General features: G+C 33.3%; 3 protein-coding genes across 3 annotated transcripts; 1 reads left to right on the top strand and 2 right to left on the bottom strand.

Moving 5' to 3' along the window:
* Positions 1–2,334: 2,334 nt before the first annotated feature.
* On the bottom strand, positions 2,335–7,091 carry LOC120078004. Its single transcript, XM_039032170.1, has 9 exons — positions 6,956–7,091; positions 6,727–6,786; positions 6,427–6,511; positions 6,152–6,211; positions 4,040–4,174; positions 3,038–3,776; positions 2,847–2,956; positions 2,554–2,796; positions 2,335–2,503 (listed from the first exon to the last, which is right to left on the bottom strand). The coding sequence occupies exons 1-9, from the start codon at positions 6,969–6,971 to the stop codon at positions 2,335–2,337; spliced, it is 1,617 nt and encodes a 538-aa protein (XP_038888098.1). The 5' UTR covers positions 6,972–7,091.
* On the top strand, positions 6,959–8,284 carry LOC120078795 (homeobox protein 9). The gene has a single exon (XM_039033113.1). The coding sequence runs from the start codon at positions 7,053–7,055 to the stop codon at positions 8,190–8,192; it is 1,140 nt and encodes a 379-aa protein (XP_038889041.1). The 5' UTR covers positions 6,959–7,052; the 3' UTR covers positions 8,193–8,284.
* Positions 8,285–10,335: 2,051 nt separating this feature from the next.
* LOC120077463 (protein XRI1) lies at positions 10,336–14,184 on the bottom strand. The gene is made up of 9 exons (XM_039031342.1): positions 13,888–14,184; positions 13,173–13,228; positions 12,953–13,069; positions 12,663–12,802; positions 11,728–11,800; positions 11,524–11,626; positions 11,400–11,440; positions 11,219–11,302; positions 10,336–11,005 (listed from the first exon to the last, which is right to left on the bottom strand). The coding sequence occupies exons 1-9, from the start codon at positions 13,908–13,910 to the stop codon at positions 10,728–10,730; spliced, it is 915 nt and encodes a 304-aa protein (XP_038887270.1). The 5' UTR covers positions 13,911–14,184; the 3' UTR covers positions 10,336–10,727.
* Between the last annotated feature and the right edge of the window lie 2,624 nt (positions 14,185–16,808).

Raw genomic sequence — 16,808 nt, 5'->3', positions numbered from 1 at the left:
TGTCAATTGTGTACGAACACTCCATATTATTGACATACATGTATATTGTGTATATTATATATATTATCGATATAATTTTACTAACATGTTATTTAAAATATTAGTGTAGAACTACCATGAATATAGAAGATTCATTCATGAATAGCCAACAAATTAAATTAAACTTATAAAAGGAAGAGCGAGATAAGTGAGACATATGAAGAGATTGATGAATAGACAAACTTTAGTAATCAAACTTATAAGCGAGACATTTTAAAAGGGATTACAAGTGATAGTGAGATTAGTGAGAGCGAGACATTTCCAGAATGGTTTACGAATAGCCAACAATTTAATTACACTTATAAAAGGGAGAGCGAGATAAGCGAGACATCTGAAGGGATTCATGAATAGACAAACTTTAGTCATCAAACTTATAAGCGAGACATTTTAAAAGGGATTACAAGTGATAGCGGGATTCGCTAGAGCGAGACGTTTCCAGAATGGTTCACGAATAACCAACAATTTAATTACACTTATAAAAGGGAGAGCAAGATAAGCGAGACATCTGAAGAGATTCATGAATAGACAAACTTTAGTAAACAAACTTATAAGCGAGACATTTTAAAAGGGATTACAAGTGATAGCGAGATTAGCGAGAGCGAGATACGCGAGAGCGAGATGTTTCCAGAATGGTTCACGAATAGCCAACAATTTAATTACACTTATAAAAGGGAGAGCAAGATAAGCGAAACATCTGAAGAGATTCATGAATAGACAAACTTTAGTAATCAAACTTATAAGCGAGACAATTTAAAAGGGATTACAAATGATAGTGAGATTAGCGAGAGCGAGATTCGCGAGATCGAGATATGCGAGAGCGAGATGTTTTCAGAATGGTTCATGAATAGCCAACAATTTAATTACACTTATAAAAGGGAGAGCGAGATAAACGAGATTTCTGAAGAGGTCCATGAATAGACAAACTTTAGTAATCAAACTTATAAGCGAGACATTTTAAAAGGAATTACAAGTGATAGCGAGATTACGAGAGCGAGATTTGCAAGAATGAGATTGGCGAGAGTGAGACGTTTCCAGAATGATTCACGAATAGTCAACAATTTAATTGACCTTATAAAAGGAAGAGTGAGATAAGTGATACATTTGAAGAGATTTGTAAATAGACAAGTGGCACATAGAAAATTACAGTTTTGAGGATTAAAATGGCACATAGAAAGTTACAGTTTTGTGGATTTGTAAATAGACAACTGACACGTAGACAATTACATAGACAAGTGACATATAGACAATTACAAAGACAAGTGGCACATAGACAATTACAATCGACCGACATTTGAATCATTTGGATTAGAATCAATAGGTTGCCCGAACATGAATGGTTCACTGCAGTTTTGCCGATTATGCCCGTAGTTTCTACACCTACCATATTTTATTTGTCTGCGTTGTTCTCCTCTTGATGGTATTCTTTATATTCTTCATCGCTCGACTTGTACCACTCTTCTAGGTGGTGCAATATGTTTTTCCACATATCCCAGAGGTTTCTTCCATTCAGATATATGACCAAGTGGATTTAAGCAACCATGAGGGAGTCAACACTATAGAATGAACTACAAAAACCATGGATGGGGATGTTTTGTTCTCACGCAGCCACAATTGCATGCAAACATGGGATACCGAGTGAGTCAAATTCCTTACATGTGCATTCCTTCGTATGGAGGTTCACAATATCGTCCAATCGATTCTCCCGCACATGGATCCTATAACAATCAATCGACTCCACTCGATATCATCTGCCCTTGTCACACTCAGTTGCTAATCAGTTTTCCCAGTAGTCCGAGTGTAACGTCGTTCGAGATGCCCAATAATTTCTCCGTTCATAAAACCATGATTGGATGAGGCCTCGAACATGTTCCAACAAGCACATTATGGGTAGCTGTTGATATCTTTGATCAATGAATTGAAACACTCTGCACTATTGGACGTCACGTTATCATATCTTCGTTCTGTTTGGTAAACACATGCCCACATTTCAAGACCAATATCCTTCAAATATTTCGATATTGCACCATTTCAAAAAGTACGTAGTTGGTCCCAGTGTGCTTGGAACTCTGATATACGAAATGCCCTGGTTGCATCCTTGAACATCCCAACAATTATGTTGTCCTTAAAATTGGAAAGAGTAATATTTTCTAGGTGGTAGGTGCACAATCCATGAAATACTATGGGAAAAACTGCACGAATGGTATTGTCAATAGATACCACTCGATCGAACACGAACACTAAGTTACGGAGTTCTCCAATGGCACACTTCAAGTTCAACATAAATCACTTCCAAGCTCAATCAGTTTCGTTGTCCACTATGGCATATGCTAGTGGGTAAAGTTGGTTGTTGCCATCCATGGAGACGCCGACCAACATAATCCCTTTATATTTTCCTTTTAGATGTGATCCATCAACAATTATCATAGGCCGACAACTTGAAAACCCTCTAATACAAGGTCTAATGCTATAAACATATATTTAAAATAGACATCATTTTCAAGTTTGATTTCAAACCTTGTACTTGGGCTCTCTATCTTTAACGCTTCACCATATGCATGTAAAACAGCGTACGACTCTTCTGGAGTACCCCTAGCGAGAGCATAAACGGTTTCCCTTGCACACCACGCCTTACCGTAACTTATGTTTACGCCGTACTCTTTCTTCATATCCTCAACGATGTGACAAGTTTTATAAAAACGTCTTATGTCTGTAAACTTGTCTTTGATTAGTTCACCAACTACCGCAGTCGTTGCTTGTCTATGGTCATGATTAAAACTCTAATAGAACATGTGTGAGACCGCATATACTTCGTGATCTTAAATATGTCACACTCTGGAATTTTCACTGCATGAAGGCTCCACTTACAATTATCTTCTATACATTTAGCAGTAAACAAAGACTTAGTTGACTTCCTTACCTTATATTCAAAATTATTGTTTATGCACAGAATAGACAATCTAATTTTTAAATCACTCTTACTCAAAAAAATTTGACCAACTTCAACATCTGTCTCAGATGAAGAGGTGCCAAGCATAATCAATTCCCCTCTACGACAAGAAGACATGGAATTCAATCCTACTGATCTCTCAGTAACAGCCACTACAGGTCTATGCACCTCTGAAGGAGCACAGTCCATAGAATTCAATCCTACTGATTTTTCATTATCAACCACGAAAGGATCATGCTCTTCTGAAGGACCACAATCCATAAAATTCAAGCCTGCTGATCTCTCATTACCAAACACAGGTCCGTAACATTGAGTTTCTCTTTTTAAGTCTACTGCATGAATGTTGTCATTGTCTATTGATAATGTTGATAGTTGAGTGTTCATAGACAATGGAATATCACATTCTTCTTGATTAAACTCATATGATGCCTCGTATTGTCTATCTACACCTATACCATCATGAATCATTTTCACATTTTCGTCATGGTATGATTTTAATGTTACATATAGCTGAACTCTAGAAAGATCATCCAGACAAAGAAAGATGTAAACATCATCGTCATTCTGTATGTACAATGGAGGGGCTTCAAAGTCAAGCTTATATTTAACTCTCATAACAACATCAAACTCTAAGCAATTTACATTTGCAACCCTGTAAATGTGAGCTTTAAATTCTTTATACTTCAAGGTAATAGGCACAACGATTCCTGTTAGCTCGCCTCCAACATACAAATTTTGGTTCTCATCCCAATGACTTCCATATCGAAATAGTACACACTTTTCTGTCATCCTACAAAGCAAGAGAACATTTTTCTATTAAGTAGATAGTAATACACATAGATCTCTCTCGTTGTCGCTCCCAAGTGCTCTTGCTCTCGCGACTCTCGCTCTCAATTTCTCTCCCTCTCGCTGTATCTTGCTCTCTTGCGTCTCTCTCTCTCGCTCAATCTCACTTCTCTTCACTGTCACTCAATGTCGCTCTTTCCACCTTTCTCGTTGTCGCTCTTTCTTACACCCTTTTCGTTATGCTATTTACAATGTTTATTTACATACCTTTTTTGAGACCACGTTTCTACAAACACCAATGAAACCAAGTTCAAGAAAAGTCTATTCTGTTTTGAATAACCCGTTCTGAAAACTCCATTTAGTTCCGAAAAACTCTGCTCTGGAAAACCTCGTTCAATAAATCTTCATTCAACAAAATAACAATTCAAATAAAGTTTAGATTTTTAAAAATTCACCATTATATATTTTGTTGTGTTAACGATTTTAAGTTGTAGAAAGATTTGTGAAAATTATCAAATCAATCGTATAGAGACAAACAATCACATCACGATGGAAGATAAATAGACAGCGAGAGCAAGATCCAAGTAACGAGAGCGAGACGGTTATCAGAGGCAATTCATATAATCTCATACCGTGATGACGTAAGCAGAGGGCCAATTGATATTATTTTTTAAAAATATGTAATTTGACATTTTGGACCCAAAAATTGGGTCATCCGTACAAATTTCCCGGAGTTTGTGGTCCCATGACTAGAAAATATTAATTTTATGACTTATTGACTTCTTAATACTGTGGGCTTAAGAGTTCATAACTCCTCAAACTTTATAACTTCACTAGTTATCCCTAATGCTCCATGAAAGGATAAAAGTGGAATTTTAAAAAGAAAAACAGAAACTGAGTCAAGCTAAGGCCAAAATATTTCCTAAAAATTGATATTTGTGAAATATATGTTTGAAAACATGTTATTTCTTATAAATTTTTGTTTTTTAATGCATATAATGGATTCAAAGCTTTTAAATTTAGTAGATGATATATATTTTAACCAAGAAAGTTATGTTCATGTCAGTTCTTAATCTACCTTTATTTTATTTTATTTATTTTTTATGTTTTATTATATTTATCTATTAATTTACAATACGTAGAATCGAGGAATTGAGCCTCTAAATCTAAAGACTATCACGTTTTGGCATGATTGTACCTTTAATTAATACTTCATGCTCGATGAACTTTAATAGATGCTATTACTTCAACCATCTCTTGTATCTTGAACTAAAAAAATCTCTTAGACTCCAGAGGGAGGAGAATACTATATTCAAAAAATGGTTATAATAAATACAAATTTTTGAAAATTAATAGATTAATGGTTTTTTTTTTAAAAAAAGTTGAGCTATACAAAATGTTCTAAGACTTTGACGTATTTATTAATCATGCCTCTAATTTTTGAAAAATTTCATTTTAATCCTGAAACTTTAAAATTATTTTTTGTTGGAGAATTTTTCTAACAAAAATGATAAATGAAAATTGATGTAGTAATTTATATGTAAAATTGAAAGATATGTCACATTATTTACAACATTCTTGTAAATTGACATGATGCCTAACATATCAAATTTTATTATGTGAACATTGTTATAAACAATGTCCCATGAATTGAAATAATGCTAATACCTTGATAAACTATAAAGTTGAACTTTAATTGTAAATATAGTTACATATGCCTTCTAAATCATGCATCTGAGTGTCACATCAGTTCACTTCATGAATATTTTCTTAGCATAATTTCAAACAAACGTTAGTTAGAATTCAGCATTTCAAAATCTAAGGTGATGATTAGATTCATATTAGAGTTTGGATTTTTTTTTTTTTCTTTTGTTTGAGTATAATTTAACTAAAAAAAAACTAATAAAATGCTTCTTCTCCAACAAAACTATTGGAAAAAGATATAAATGAAGCATTTTTAAGTATAATTGAGAAAAGAGATTCCAACCATATATCTCGTGGTTAATAACATACTCATATGCTAATCGAGTTATAATCGATTTGGCGATACAAAGGAAACTTTGGATAGTTTTACATTGCATTGCCTCATTCAATAATTTTTCTTTTTTTAAATAAGAAGATGTAACAAAACTTTTTATTTTTATTTTCCACCATTTCTCTCCTCTTTGTTTAAACAATTTTCTACAACCTCACAACTTTCCGAAAATTGAGACAACCTCTCCTAACCAATTGCTTCCCTTCCACATTCTTCATTCCCTTTCTAATTTAACTCCATTTTTTATTTTATTTTTTTAAGACAAAACAAAAAAAAAAAAAACAAAAAAGAAACAAAAAAGAAAAAGAAATCGATCCAAAAACAAGAGAAATTGAATTAAAAACCTGAGTATCTTCGTCTTCTTCTTCCTTCCGAGCCCCACAGTTCTTGCAGAAGCCATATTCCTGTCAAATTTACATTGGATCCATTGTTCACTCACTATCTGAAGGTGGGTTTCTTTTTTCTTTTGCAATTTCCAAATGCTTTGATTCCGGAGGATCAAGAAACTAAGATGATTAATGCATGAATTCCTGAAGCTTAATTTGATTTTTTAATTTTGATGATCATCTATTTGTATCAGTAATAGATTTTAAAAAACAGGGGAATTCATCTGAAATACCTGAATTTCTTCTTCTTCTTCTTCTTCTTCTTCTTCTTCTTCTTCTTCTTCCTGCCAAGCTCCAAAGTTCTTGCAGAAGCCATTCCTGTCAAATTTTTACGTTGGATCCATTGTTCACTTATTATCCCAAGGTGGGTTTCTTTGAACTTTGGTAATTTCCAAATGCTTTGATTCCACAAGATACAGAAAGTAAGATGATTAATGCATGAACTCCTGAAGCTTAATTTGATTTTTTATTTTGATGATCTTCTATTTGTATCAGTATTTGATCGAAAAGCCAGGGGAATTCATCAGAAATACCTGAATTTCTCCTTCTTCTTCTTCTTCCTGCTAAGATCCAAGTTCTTACAGAAGCCATTCCTGTCATTTTACATTGGATCTCTCAGTTAACAATATCCCAAAATGAGTCAATATCAGAGAATATAGCATGAATTCGTGAAGCTTAATTTGATTATGTTTTTGATAATCATCAATTTGCATCACTAATTAGGTTTTACCGGCAAAGTAATGATCTGTCGGTTCTACTGACCTGGTTTCAATTCCATTCTGACATTTCTTCTTCTTTCTGTGATCTGCAACGATTCGTGAACACGGAAGGTTGTTTCGATTCTCAAATTTCTGATCAGATGTCGATAGTTGAGGACGGCCGTAGCCTGGCAGGCTATACACTCGACGACGTTTTGGCTAACAATAGGTTAGGGCCACCGGCCACTGCTAGGGCCGCCGAAATCCGTGGCCGAACCCTACTGGACATAATCCGCGACGAGGAGCCCAGCGCCGGCAAGGGGCTTTTCGGAAAGGACAAAAGGACTTGGAAGTCTTTTAGAGATAAACTCCGGCTGAAGCGCGCCGGCTCTGCTTGGGTCTCGACGGTTCCGATTCCGACCTCTGATATTCCTGTTCACACCAAACGCTCTCTAATCGGAAGGCGAACTCAAGTCCGTTTCAACACGCATTCATCCAGAAACTCCACCGATAATCAGACTCGTAATCCGTCCGAAGAATCTTCCAAATCCACTCGCCGTCAAATGTCTCGACAAACTTCAACAATGAACAGCTCAAGCGATTCATCAGGGTCCCATTACGATGAATCCTCCGATTACTCATCGTCTCCAGATGCAGCGCCAACTCGAATCATGAGACCGCAAATGTCACGCCATAACTCAGTCCGTGTCTCGAATCCAATGGAGAGTTACACCGAGCCAACAGAACCAGATCGGGATAACCGAATTCGATACTCCAATTTCTCAGACCACAGAATGATGTCCGCTAGAGAAGCCGTCGCAGCACAAGAAGCAGCAGATGCAGCTTCCGCTGCTGCCGCGGCCGCAGCTGCGGCGGTAGCCGCGGAAGAAGAAAAAGAACAAAACGAAAACAACGAGAACGGAAATGAAAATGAAAACGAAGAGTCAACAACCGGATCAGAGAATGAGGAGTCTTCGCCAACGACGGAGCCGGTGAGGATGTCGTTGATGGATCTGTTGCACGAGACGGACAGAGAAATGGGGTTCGAAAGATCGAGTTACGGAATGGGATTTGAAGAAGATTTCTTCGACGACGATGAAGATGATGAATACGAAGAAGATGAAGATGATGGTACTGGTGGAGAATTTACCTGCTGCGTTTGTATGGTGAAGCATAAGAATCCGCCATTGGCGGCTTGCGGCCACACTTTTTGCCGGCTCTGTTCGAAGGAGATGATGGTCAGCCGCGGGAACTGCCCCACTTGCAGCAATTTCATCTCGGAAATCCTTGATGCTTTTTGAATTTTTTATTTTTTATTTCTCTTTTCAAATCATTTGTTTGATTATTTGAGGATTTAAAATTTCTAAGTTTGAGTAGGTAATATTTTTGCCGCCACAAAAATTAGTTAATGTAAAATATCACTTAAAGATTTTTTAATCTTTGTATTCTTAATTGTATATTTATATGAATTATTAGTTTAATGCTAAATTATAGAATATATGTTTTTAATCGTTGTTCTTTGTTTCCAATATACATTTATTCTTTCAAAAAGTTGTAATAACTTTCAAAATTGGTAAGAAAATTATTGGAGCTGTTTGGGGACCCAACATGAGATGATATATCCCCACATCCTATATAATCTCAGTGTTTAGAGGTCTATTATCCTATCTCACCAATTTTAATTGTTTGTGGGCCCATTTTTGGAACGTGTTTTGTATCTCACTATCATTTTTTTTCCGTGTATTGTATATCATATATACTCGATCATACTCGATCAAAACTCCTCGGACATCAGAACTTCTCACATCCTATATTATCTCAGCGCCCCAAACAGCCTCTTAGAATGTTGGTACATGAGTGTATGTGTCTAAATGTCTAATCATTTTCATGTTACTTTGTATCACTATCATGTTGATTACTTATCCAACATTTTAATAGTTTTGAGAATAGTTTTAAAACGTTTATAAAGACCAAGAGTGAGTTTCAAAAGTTTTTTTTAAAATAACTTAGCTTATTTTATGGTGTGTTTGGAATACATTTTCAAATGTTTAATTTAAAAAATAAGTCTTTTTGGAAGAAGTTGTGTTTGACAACCACTCAAAATAGCTTTTAAGTGTATTTCAATAAGTTCTTATCAAAAGTGTTTAAATAAAGACAAAAAAATTTTAAAACATTTTTTTTCAAGTCAATCCAAAATAGAGTTGGCAACAGGACCGAGAAGGGGCGGGGGATTCCCCATTCCGTCCCCCATGGGAGGTATTTTCCCCATCCTTGCCTCCGTCCCTGCAAATTGAAGGCGAGGACAAGAATGGAGATTCCTCGTCAGGAGAAACGGGTCCCCGCGGGGATCCATCCCCGGTTCTTTTGTTATATATACAATTATATATAATTAAATAAATATTTGTAAAACTAATATACATTTATAGGGTATATATATAATTATATACTAAAAATTCAAAAAAATCAATCGGGGTCGAGGATGGGGCGAGGATACCCTCCCCATCTCCGACTGAGAACTCAGTTATAATCCCCAGTTTGACCCTCATCTCCGATTAACCAGGGATTCCCCACCTCGATCAAGGCGGAGTTCTGTGGGGACCCACCCCACGAGAATTTTTGTCAACCCTAATCCAAACAAACCTATAATTTGTTTGATGAGCATAAAGATCGAATAATTGTGTACTTTTCTTCTCCTCTTAATCTCAATCTTTCAAATTTTAGGTCACAAGTTAACCATACTTCTTTTTATTAGTTTGAGTACAACTGTGGGTAGTATAACCAAACCATAGATAAGATAATTATTACTTTTATTAACATGAACATTTTTTAACATGTGAATGACATAAATTATCGACAAATTAAGTCAGAAGTTCAAATCCTCACTACTACGTATATTTTTAAACTGATTGAAAAATAAATAAATAAATAATAAAAGGTATGATCTTTCATCCCATCTGCTAAACTAAAAAAACCAATTTTTTTGAACTTGTTAACTTTAACACTTACATATGTTGACTTAATCTAATTGGTATTGGACAAATTTAGGGTTTAGAGAACTGGGCCAAATCTCTAAAAGAAATCCAGGCCCAAGTAGCCCACTTGCCAAAATAAGCCTACCTAGTACATAGAGTAAAAGTTATTTATTATGCCATACTAAAATTTTCAAACAAAACAAAAGAAGTGACAGTAAAAAAAGAAATAAAGAATCTTCATCAGAGGCAGAGGGCAGATCCTGAGATAAAAGTTTCTAGTGGAAAAACATTATCCAAACTTCTTTATGAAGCATAAAAAGAAGAGTCTATTGCACAAGCTCAGAGAGCAGGGCTTCTCAAGCACATCTTTTCACCTCCGCTATTCTCTTTAACCAAAGCCTATGAAACAAGATCCTATTTGATTCTCATATTTCCATGGTCAACCAAACAAAAGCAGAGAGAGAGAGAGAGAGAGTGCAATTTTTTAAGCTTTTCAGCAAAAGCATTACAGAAGAGTTTCACAAGGCAAAAGGAATGGAATGATTTGATAATAAACATAAAAATGAGTGTTTTCGAGTCTAAAAATGACATAAATCTTATCGGTGTCGAACTAGAACTCGAACAACCTACAAGAGTTCACTTGGAAGCATAAACATATTAATGAAGTTATATGATTAGGGATTCCAAGAGCAACTCTAGTACTCCTACACATCTCTCTCTTTCTATCTATCCCCACCAAAAATGGAAATTAATCACCTTCTGTACTACTTGGATGGCCCTAACATTTTACAAATCCCTCAAGGATGGACCAACAGGCAGCAAAAAGGAAAGTTTGGATAGCGAGAACCGTTATCCATTGTTTGTTCAACCTCTGGTCCTCATGATTGTGATGCTTCCCTTTCCACCTTCAGTGTGAATCTTGGTTTTACCTACTACAGGCTTTCCAGAGAAAGCTGAAGTTGGGTAAGATTGAGATGGATCTTCGGGTTGATGCTTCAATTTTGATGGTGGAGGTGTGCGGATCCGCTGGTTTATGTCCTTCAAGGTAACATCTCCATGGAATCCACAGGGCTTGATAAAGGCAAATGGGTAGGCAACTGAAGAAGCCAATTTAGTGGGAGTTCTAATATATGACTTCCGACCTGCACATACAGACAAATGGTTTGCAAGACATTAATTTGGATGGATAAAAGTGAAAGAATCATCAGTGACAACTGACACAAAATCGAACATGGTGTGTCACCACCGTAAAGAAACCTTCAAAAGATGTCATCAATTACCATTGACATAAAATATATAGCGATCTCATACTATTCAGGAAAAATGTTAACTAAAAATGTTGAGCAGAATAGAACCTTTAAAGATTATGTTCGGAGGAGCTCGAGTAGGATGATGTTGGACTGCATTGGATTTGAACTCAGGTGCACCATCACAAAACTCTACAAGTTCGAATAAACTAATGTTGTAACAAGAGTGACACTTCAAAAAAAAAAAAAGTTTACTATGAAAGAAAGAAAAAACATAAATAAATGTCACCTGATACATCAATTTGAATGTCTGAAGTTCCAACAAAGTTCCTGAGTTCCACATTATAAGGCATTTATATAATTTAAATTAATAATTTCAAACAAGACAATTCAGATGCACACAAAATACATACAAATCCTCAGGGCTACAATGCATATCAGCATCATTAAGGCATTCAGCAATCCAACCGTCAGGTGAGTGATCCAAATTCTCATGACAAGAGATGAGCACATTATCTAAGACAAATACATAACGATTAGACAAATCCAAGAAGCAAGCAAACAAGGACATCAATACATATTTTTTACATTTAAGTAGTGTATTGTTTGAGACAAACCTGAGAGTTCAGAACACTCAGGAATCCCGTATGAAACTTCGGCGAGAGCAGCCGGACTGGAAACATCCTTACTCTGGATACAGAACAAAAGAACACTTCAAATTTCACATGAATTCCATAATTGACAAGTCTAACATCATATTGGAAGTTTTTGTATCTAAGAGGATCTACTACAAGGCATTGAAAGAAAACTGAACTTACAAGTGAACAATCAGATAGTAAATCATGTAGCTTTAAGGAAAATACAAATGAGAAACATCCTTACTCTGGATACAGAACAAAAGAACACTTCAAATTTCACATGAATTCTATAATTGACAAGTCTAACATCATATTGGAAGTTTTTGTATCTAAGAGGATCTACTACAAGGCATTGAAAGAGAACTGAACTTACAAGGGAACAATCAGATAGTAAATCATGTAGCTTTAAAGAAAATACAAATGAGAAAGGCTTTCGGTCTCTAAATATTTTAGATTCTTTAAGAGATTTAAAAAAGAAAATGGAACCCCTATCAACAAAGCTCCTCGTTAAAGCCCATCTCCTAAACACTAAAGTTTGTCAGTAAGCTCCTCGCAAACAACATAAAGTTGTCAACATAAAGTTGTCAACATAAAGTTCTCCTAAACACTAAAGTTGTCAATTATAAAATATAAACAAAAAAGGGAAAGGAAAGGAAAGGAAAACAATTATGAATCCTGATAAGCAATAACGTATAACAAGTTATACAATTGACAAGTTGGACTCAAGTCGATCTGAATTATTTCGGTCATACAACATGCTTGCTTAACTTGACTTTAAAAAACAAACAAACAAATAAACAAACAGGATGTGCAAATCACTTACATGTGATCTTAGAAATCTTCGATCATACATCATGCTTGTTTAATTTGATTTTTTTAAAAACAAAACAAAACAGGATGTGCATATCACTTACATGTGATTTTAGAAATCTAGAAGACAAATCTTCACGGCAGAAGGAAGCTTCCAAATCTTGTGCAGTAAACTGCAACATCCGCCGTCTCTTCGCTTGTGATTGAGTTTCCCTGGATTCTTCTGATTTCTCGTTCCTATCATCTGAATCCCACTTCTCCACATTAAAAATGACAAAGAACCGAGCACTCTTTACACTAAATACAAGTGTATACATTACCACAAAAAAAGAAAAAAAAAAAGTGATTTACTGGGAAGGAAATGAGGGGTTGGAGGAGGGTGTAAATTCCTTACCACCACACGTAACATGGTATGCCAAGTCCCCACAAGCTTTAACAGGAGTTGTTTCATCAAACACATACGAAAGATCGCCATTTTCGGATACCCCATCCCACAGGCATTCTGATATCTCTACTCATGACAATTAAACAAAAGGATGTTTCAAGAATAAGCAAGTTTAACACTAGGTAATTAGATCATGCATAATAAACAAATTAAACCAGGAAACACTCACCTATATCAGTATCCTTCTGAATGGTATACCCGTCTCCTTCCCAATTCCAAGAATCCCTAATTAAAAAAATCGATAAAGAAACGTACAATTATATACATGCAACACGTATTAACATAAGAGAAATGGAAAATAATCAGTTCAATCTCAACTAAGCAAGTCAAACTACAGAAAGACCAATGTTGAAAAGGAGAAAATTAAACCATAGGGGAGGATTATCTCAACAAATTAACATAATAACAACCATTTATCTGAAAAAGAATTGAATAAACAATTGGGATCCGAGAAAGGACAAGACTGCAAGAACACTACAAACAATATAACAAGTAATTAGCTCTCGATGATATAGTACATTGGTGACAACACAAGTAGTCAAACACGAACAAAAAAGGCACGAAGGAAACAGTAATGCAATGACCCACTACTTCAGTTAGATCCAAAACCCCATCCTCATCCCAATTGCAACCTCAAATAAAAAGCAAAAAATCAGGATTAATAAAAAAAACCAACTCAATCCCACCACAAACTCCCAAAAGTCTCCCCTCCTCCACCACACCCATCTAAAAACAAACCCCAAAGCAACTTCCTCGAAAACAAAAAAATCAACAAGGGATGGATCCTCCTAAAAAGACCCATTACAAGAAATCTTAGAATAAACACGCAGAAACCAAAACAATCGAAGAAACAAACAGATTAAGCAAGAGGGTGATGATTTTACTTGTTCGTGGAGGTATCATCCATGGTTGAAAGATTGACACAAGAACGACCCTGATGAATTGCTGTTGAATGCGATCGGAAAAGAGGGGTTTGAAGAGAGAAACAGAGTTCGGTGGCTGGATTTTTGTGTTGGTGTCTGCTAGATAATGGGGGCTTATGGGCGGAGAAGAAGGAGAAAAGTGCCCACTAACCGAGTAACTCGCAAACCAGCGCTTAGTCCTCTTTTTCTTTTTCTTTTTTTTTTTTCCCCCTTTTTTTCGATATTTTCTCTCCTCTTTTAATTTTTCAATTTTCCTCTTCCCAAAGGGACACAAAGAGATATCAAAGAGAAAACACAGAGCCACGTGACAGTGACAGCACGCTTTTACTCTATGGGTTCCACACTTTTTTTTTTAACCATTATTCATCCAACTATAGTTTTTATTTGTTTACGTTTTCTTCGATAATTATTTCGTTTTTTATTTTTATTTTTATTTTTTAAAATTAAACACTTTCTTGTTTCTTTTAAATTATCAGTCAAATTTTAAAAATAAAAATATTTTTTTTCAAATATTCGCTTGTTTTTTAAATTAATAATAAAAGTAGATAACTAAAGAAGAAATTTGAAGGAAAAAATAATGTCTATAAGCTTAATTTTCAAAAACAAAAATAAAAAATCAAATAATTACGAAATGAGATTTTATTTTTTACGATTCATGTAAAATACATTTGCAAATGATTCATTTACTAACAATTATATGAAAATCAATAGAAATAAATCTAATTGATATTCTTTTGTTGTTTTTACTGGAGTTGTCTAAAATTGGAATCGTGGGCATATTGATGTCGATTACTAGATTGTTTAGAATTGAAATTGTAATAAACTTTATTATGATTATTGATTATTGAGATACCTTTTTATTTTTAATTAGAATAAATGGCTAAATAATAAGGACATATATGTTTTAATTAAAGAAATTAATGATAAATTTAAGAAAATTTATTTGAAACAGCAAAGTTGTTAGAAAATATTTTTCAATATAATGTCACAATCAAATAGTTAATATATTTTCGACTAAAAAGTCAAAGATTAAGTCGTCATTTCTACTTATTGTTGAACTTAAAAAATAATAAAGAAATAAAACTTTGACCTACCTAAATATATTTTAAATGTCAACTTTAATGTCTTTCTTTATTGATAATATATTTAAATTTTCTATATTAGAGAACGAAATTTTATTTTAAATAGCAAAATCATTAAAAATGTTCTTAAATATAACAAAATTGCAAAATGGTAGAATATAATTTTGTTGTCATTTAACTAAATTTGTAAATAAATTGGTCATTTTTATATGAAGAGCCCAAAGAACAATTTAAACTTCCTATTTTTTAAAAAATGTAATGCTTCAAAAAATTGTTTTATAATAATACACTTCCTTGATACATTTTTATGATCATAGCTAAACTTTCAAGACTTTTTTTTTCCCATTTTAAATATGATTTTAAAAAGTGAAAATAAATTAAATTTATATGTATAAAAATAAAATCGTTATCATATAGTGGTTTTTTTAAGCCATCTAAATGCTTAATTATTTGAAAAATTAGTGCATTTTTCAACTTTTTTGTGACCACTTCATTTTTATATCTCTTTTTACTTAAAATGAAAGTAAAAGTAGTTATTAGTTTAAAAGACATATCTTCAATAGTATAGTTAAATAATTGATCCAACTAAATTTAGAAAGTCAAATTAGGTTAAGGGATAAAAAGGAAAGAAACAAAAAAAATAAAGAGTCCTAGAGGATGAATGTCAATAAATATTTCCCTTTTATTTTTCTTTCTCCTATATTTATACATATATTATTTTTTTTATAACAAAATAGAATTTAGAGAAGGAATAACGAAGAAAATATAATTAATTGTAAAATCTTTCTTTTTAAAAAAAAAAATGTAGATGAAAAGTGATAGCGATTTTTCATAAAAATAGAACAACAAATCGAAATGATATAATATACTTTTAAAATAATTATTGTAATATAACGATGAATCAATTTTGAAATCACTCATATTTCAAATATACTTGGTAAAAAAAGACCCTCTAGATTCACATATTTTAATCAATCAATCACTTTTCTTTTAGAAAATTCTTATCTTAAATATAAATTATTTAAATTAGTGAATTAAAAGTAAACTGTTTTTTTTTTTTCACCCAAGTCAAAGACATAAATAGCACCTACAAACCTTAATTTACCCTAATTTGGTTCTTCTTTAGAATTTCACCTTCTTCCTCTTCTCCCAAATAAATAGATAAATAAATAAAGGTTAAGGTTAACTTTCAAGATTTTTATAAAAAGATATATATTAGATTTTAGTCCGAAAAAAACGATATCCTTATTGAAATAGATAAAGATTTAAAATAATATCTTTGGGTAGTTTCATTTTGGTTTTATACTTTTAAAACATTTATTTTGATCTCTATACTTTCAATTCGATTCATTTTGGTAAATATACTTTCGTTTTTTATTCATATACTTTTAACTCTAGTTCATTTGGTTATTTAACTATTAAAACAGTCACTTAAATATGAAATAAAAATGAAAATGTAGGGATTAAATTAGTCATTTTTTTAAAATACAATGATCAAAATAAATATTTTGCAAACAATTGAACTTGAGTTTTGTTGAACTGCACCTGTTTGGATCAAATACAAATAGTTGCCAATAAAAATTTTCCATGTAGTAATTTTTGTAAATAATTTTTTTTTAACAAAAATAGTAATACATGAGATTGCATATAACCTAGACTACACATAATCATTATACATTTGTTAGTGTTGTTTTTTTAAATATGAAATAAAAAAGAAAATATAGTTGTTAATAAAAAATTTCATGTAGTAATTTTTTTTCAAAAATAAATTATTGTTTTATTTTTGTAACAAAAAGAATG

This window comes from Benincasa hispida, chromosome 5, assembly GCF_009727055.1.
Source record: "Benincasa hispida cultivar B227 chromosome 5, ASM972705v1, whole genome shotgun sequence".
Classification (NCBI taxonomy): Eukaryota; Viridiplantae; Streptophyta; class Magnoliopsida; order Cucurbitales; family Cucurbitaceae; genus Benincasa; species Benincasa hispida.
Note: the sequence above shows the minus strand (reverse complement) of the source record. Positions and strands in the feature narration are given on the sequence as shown.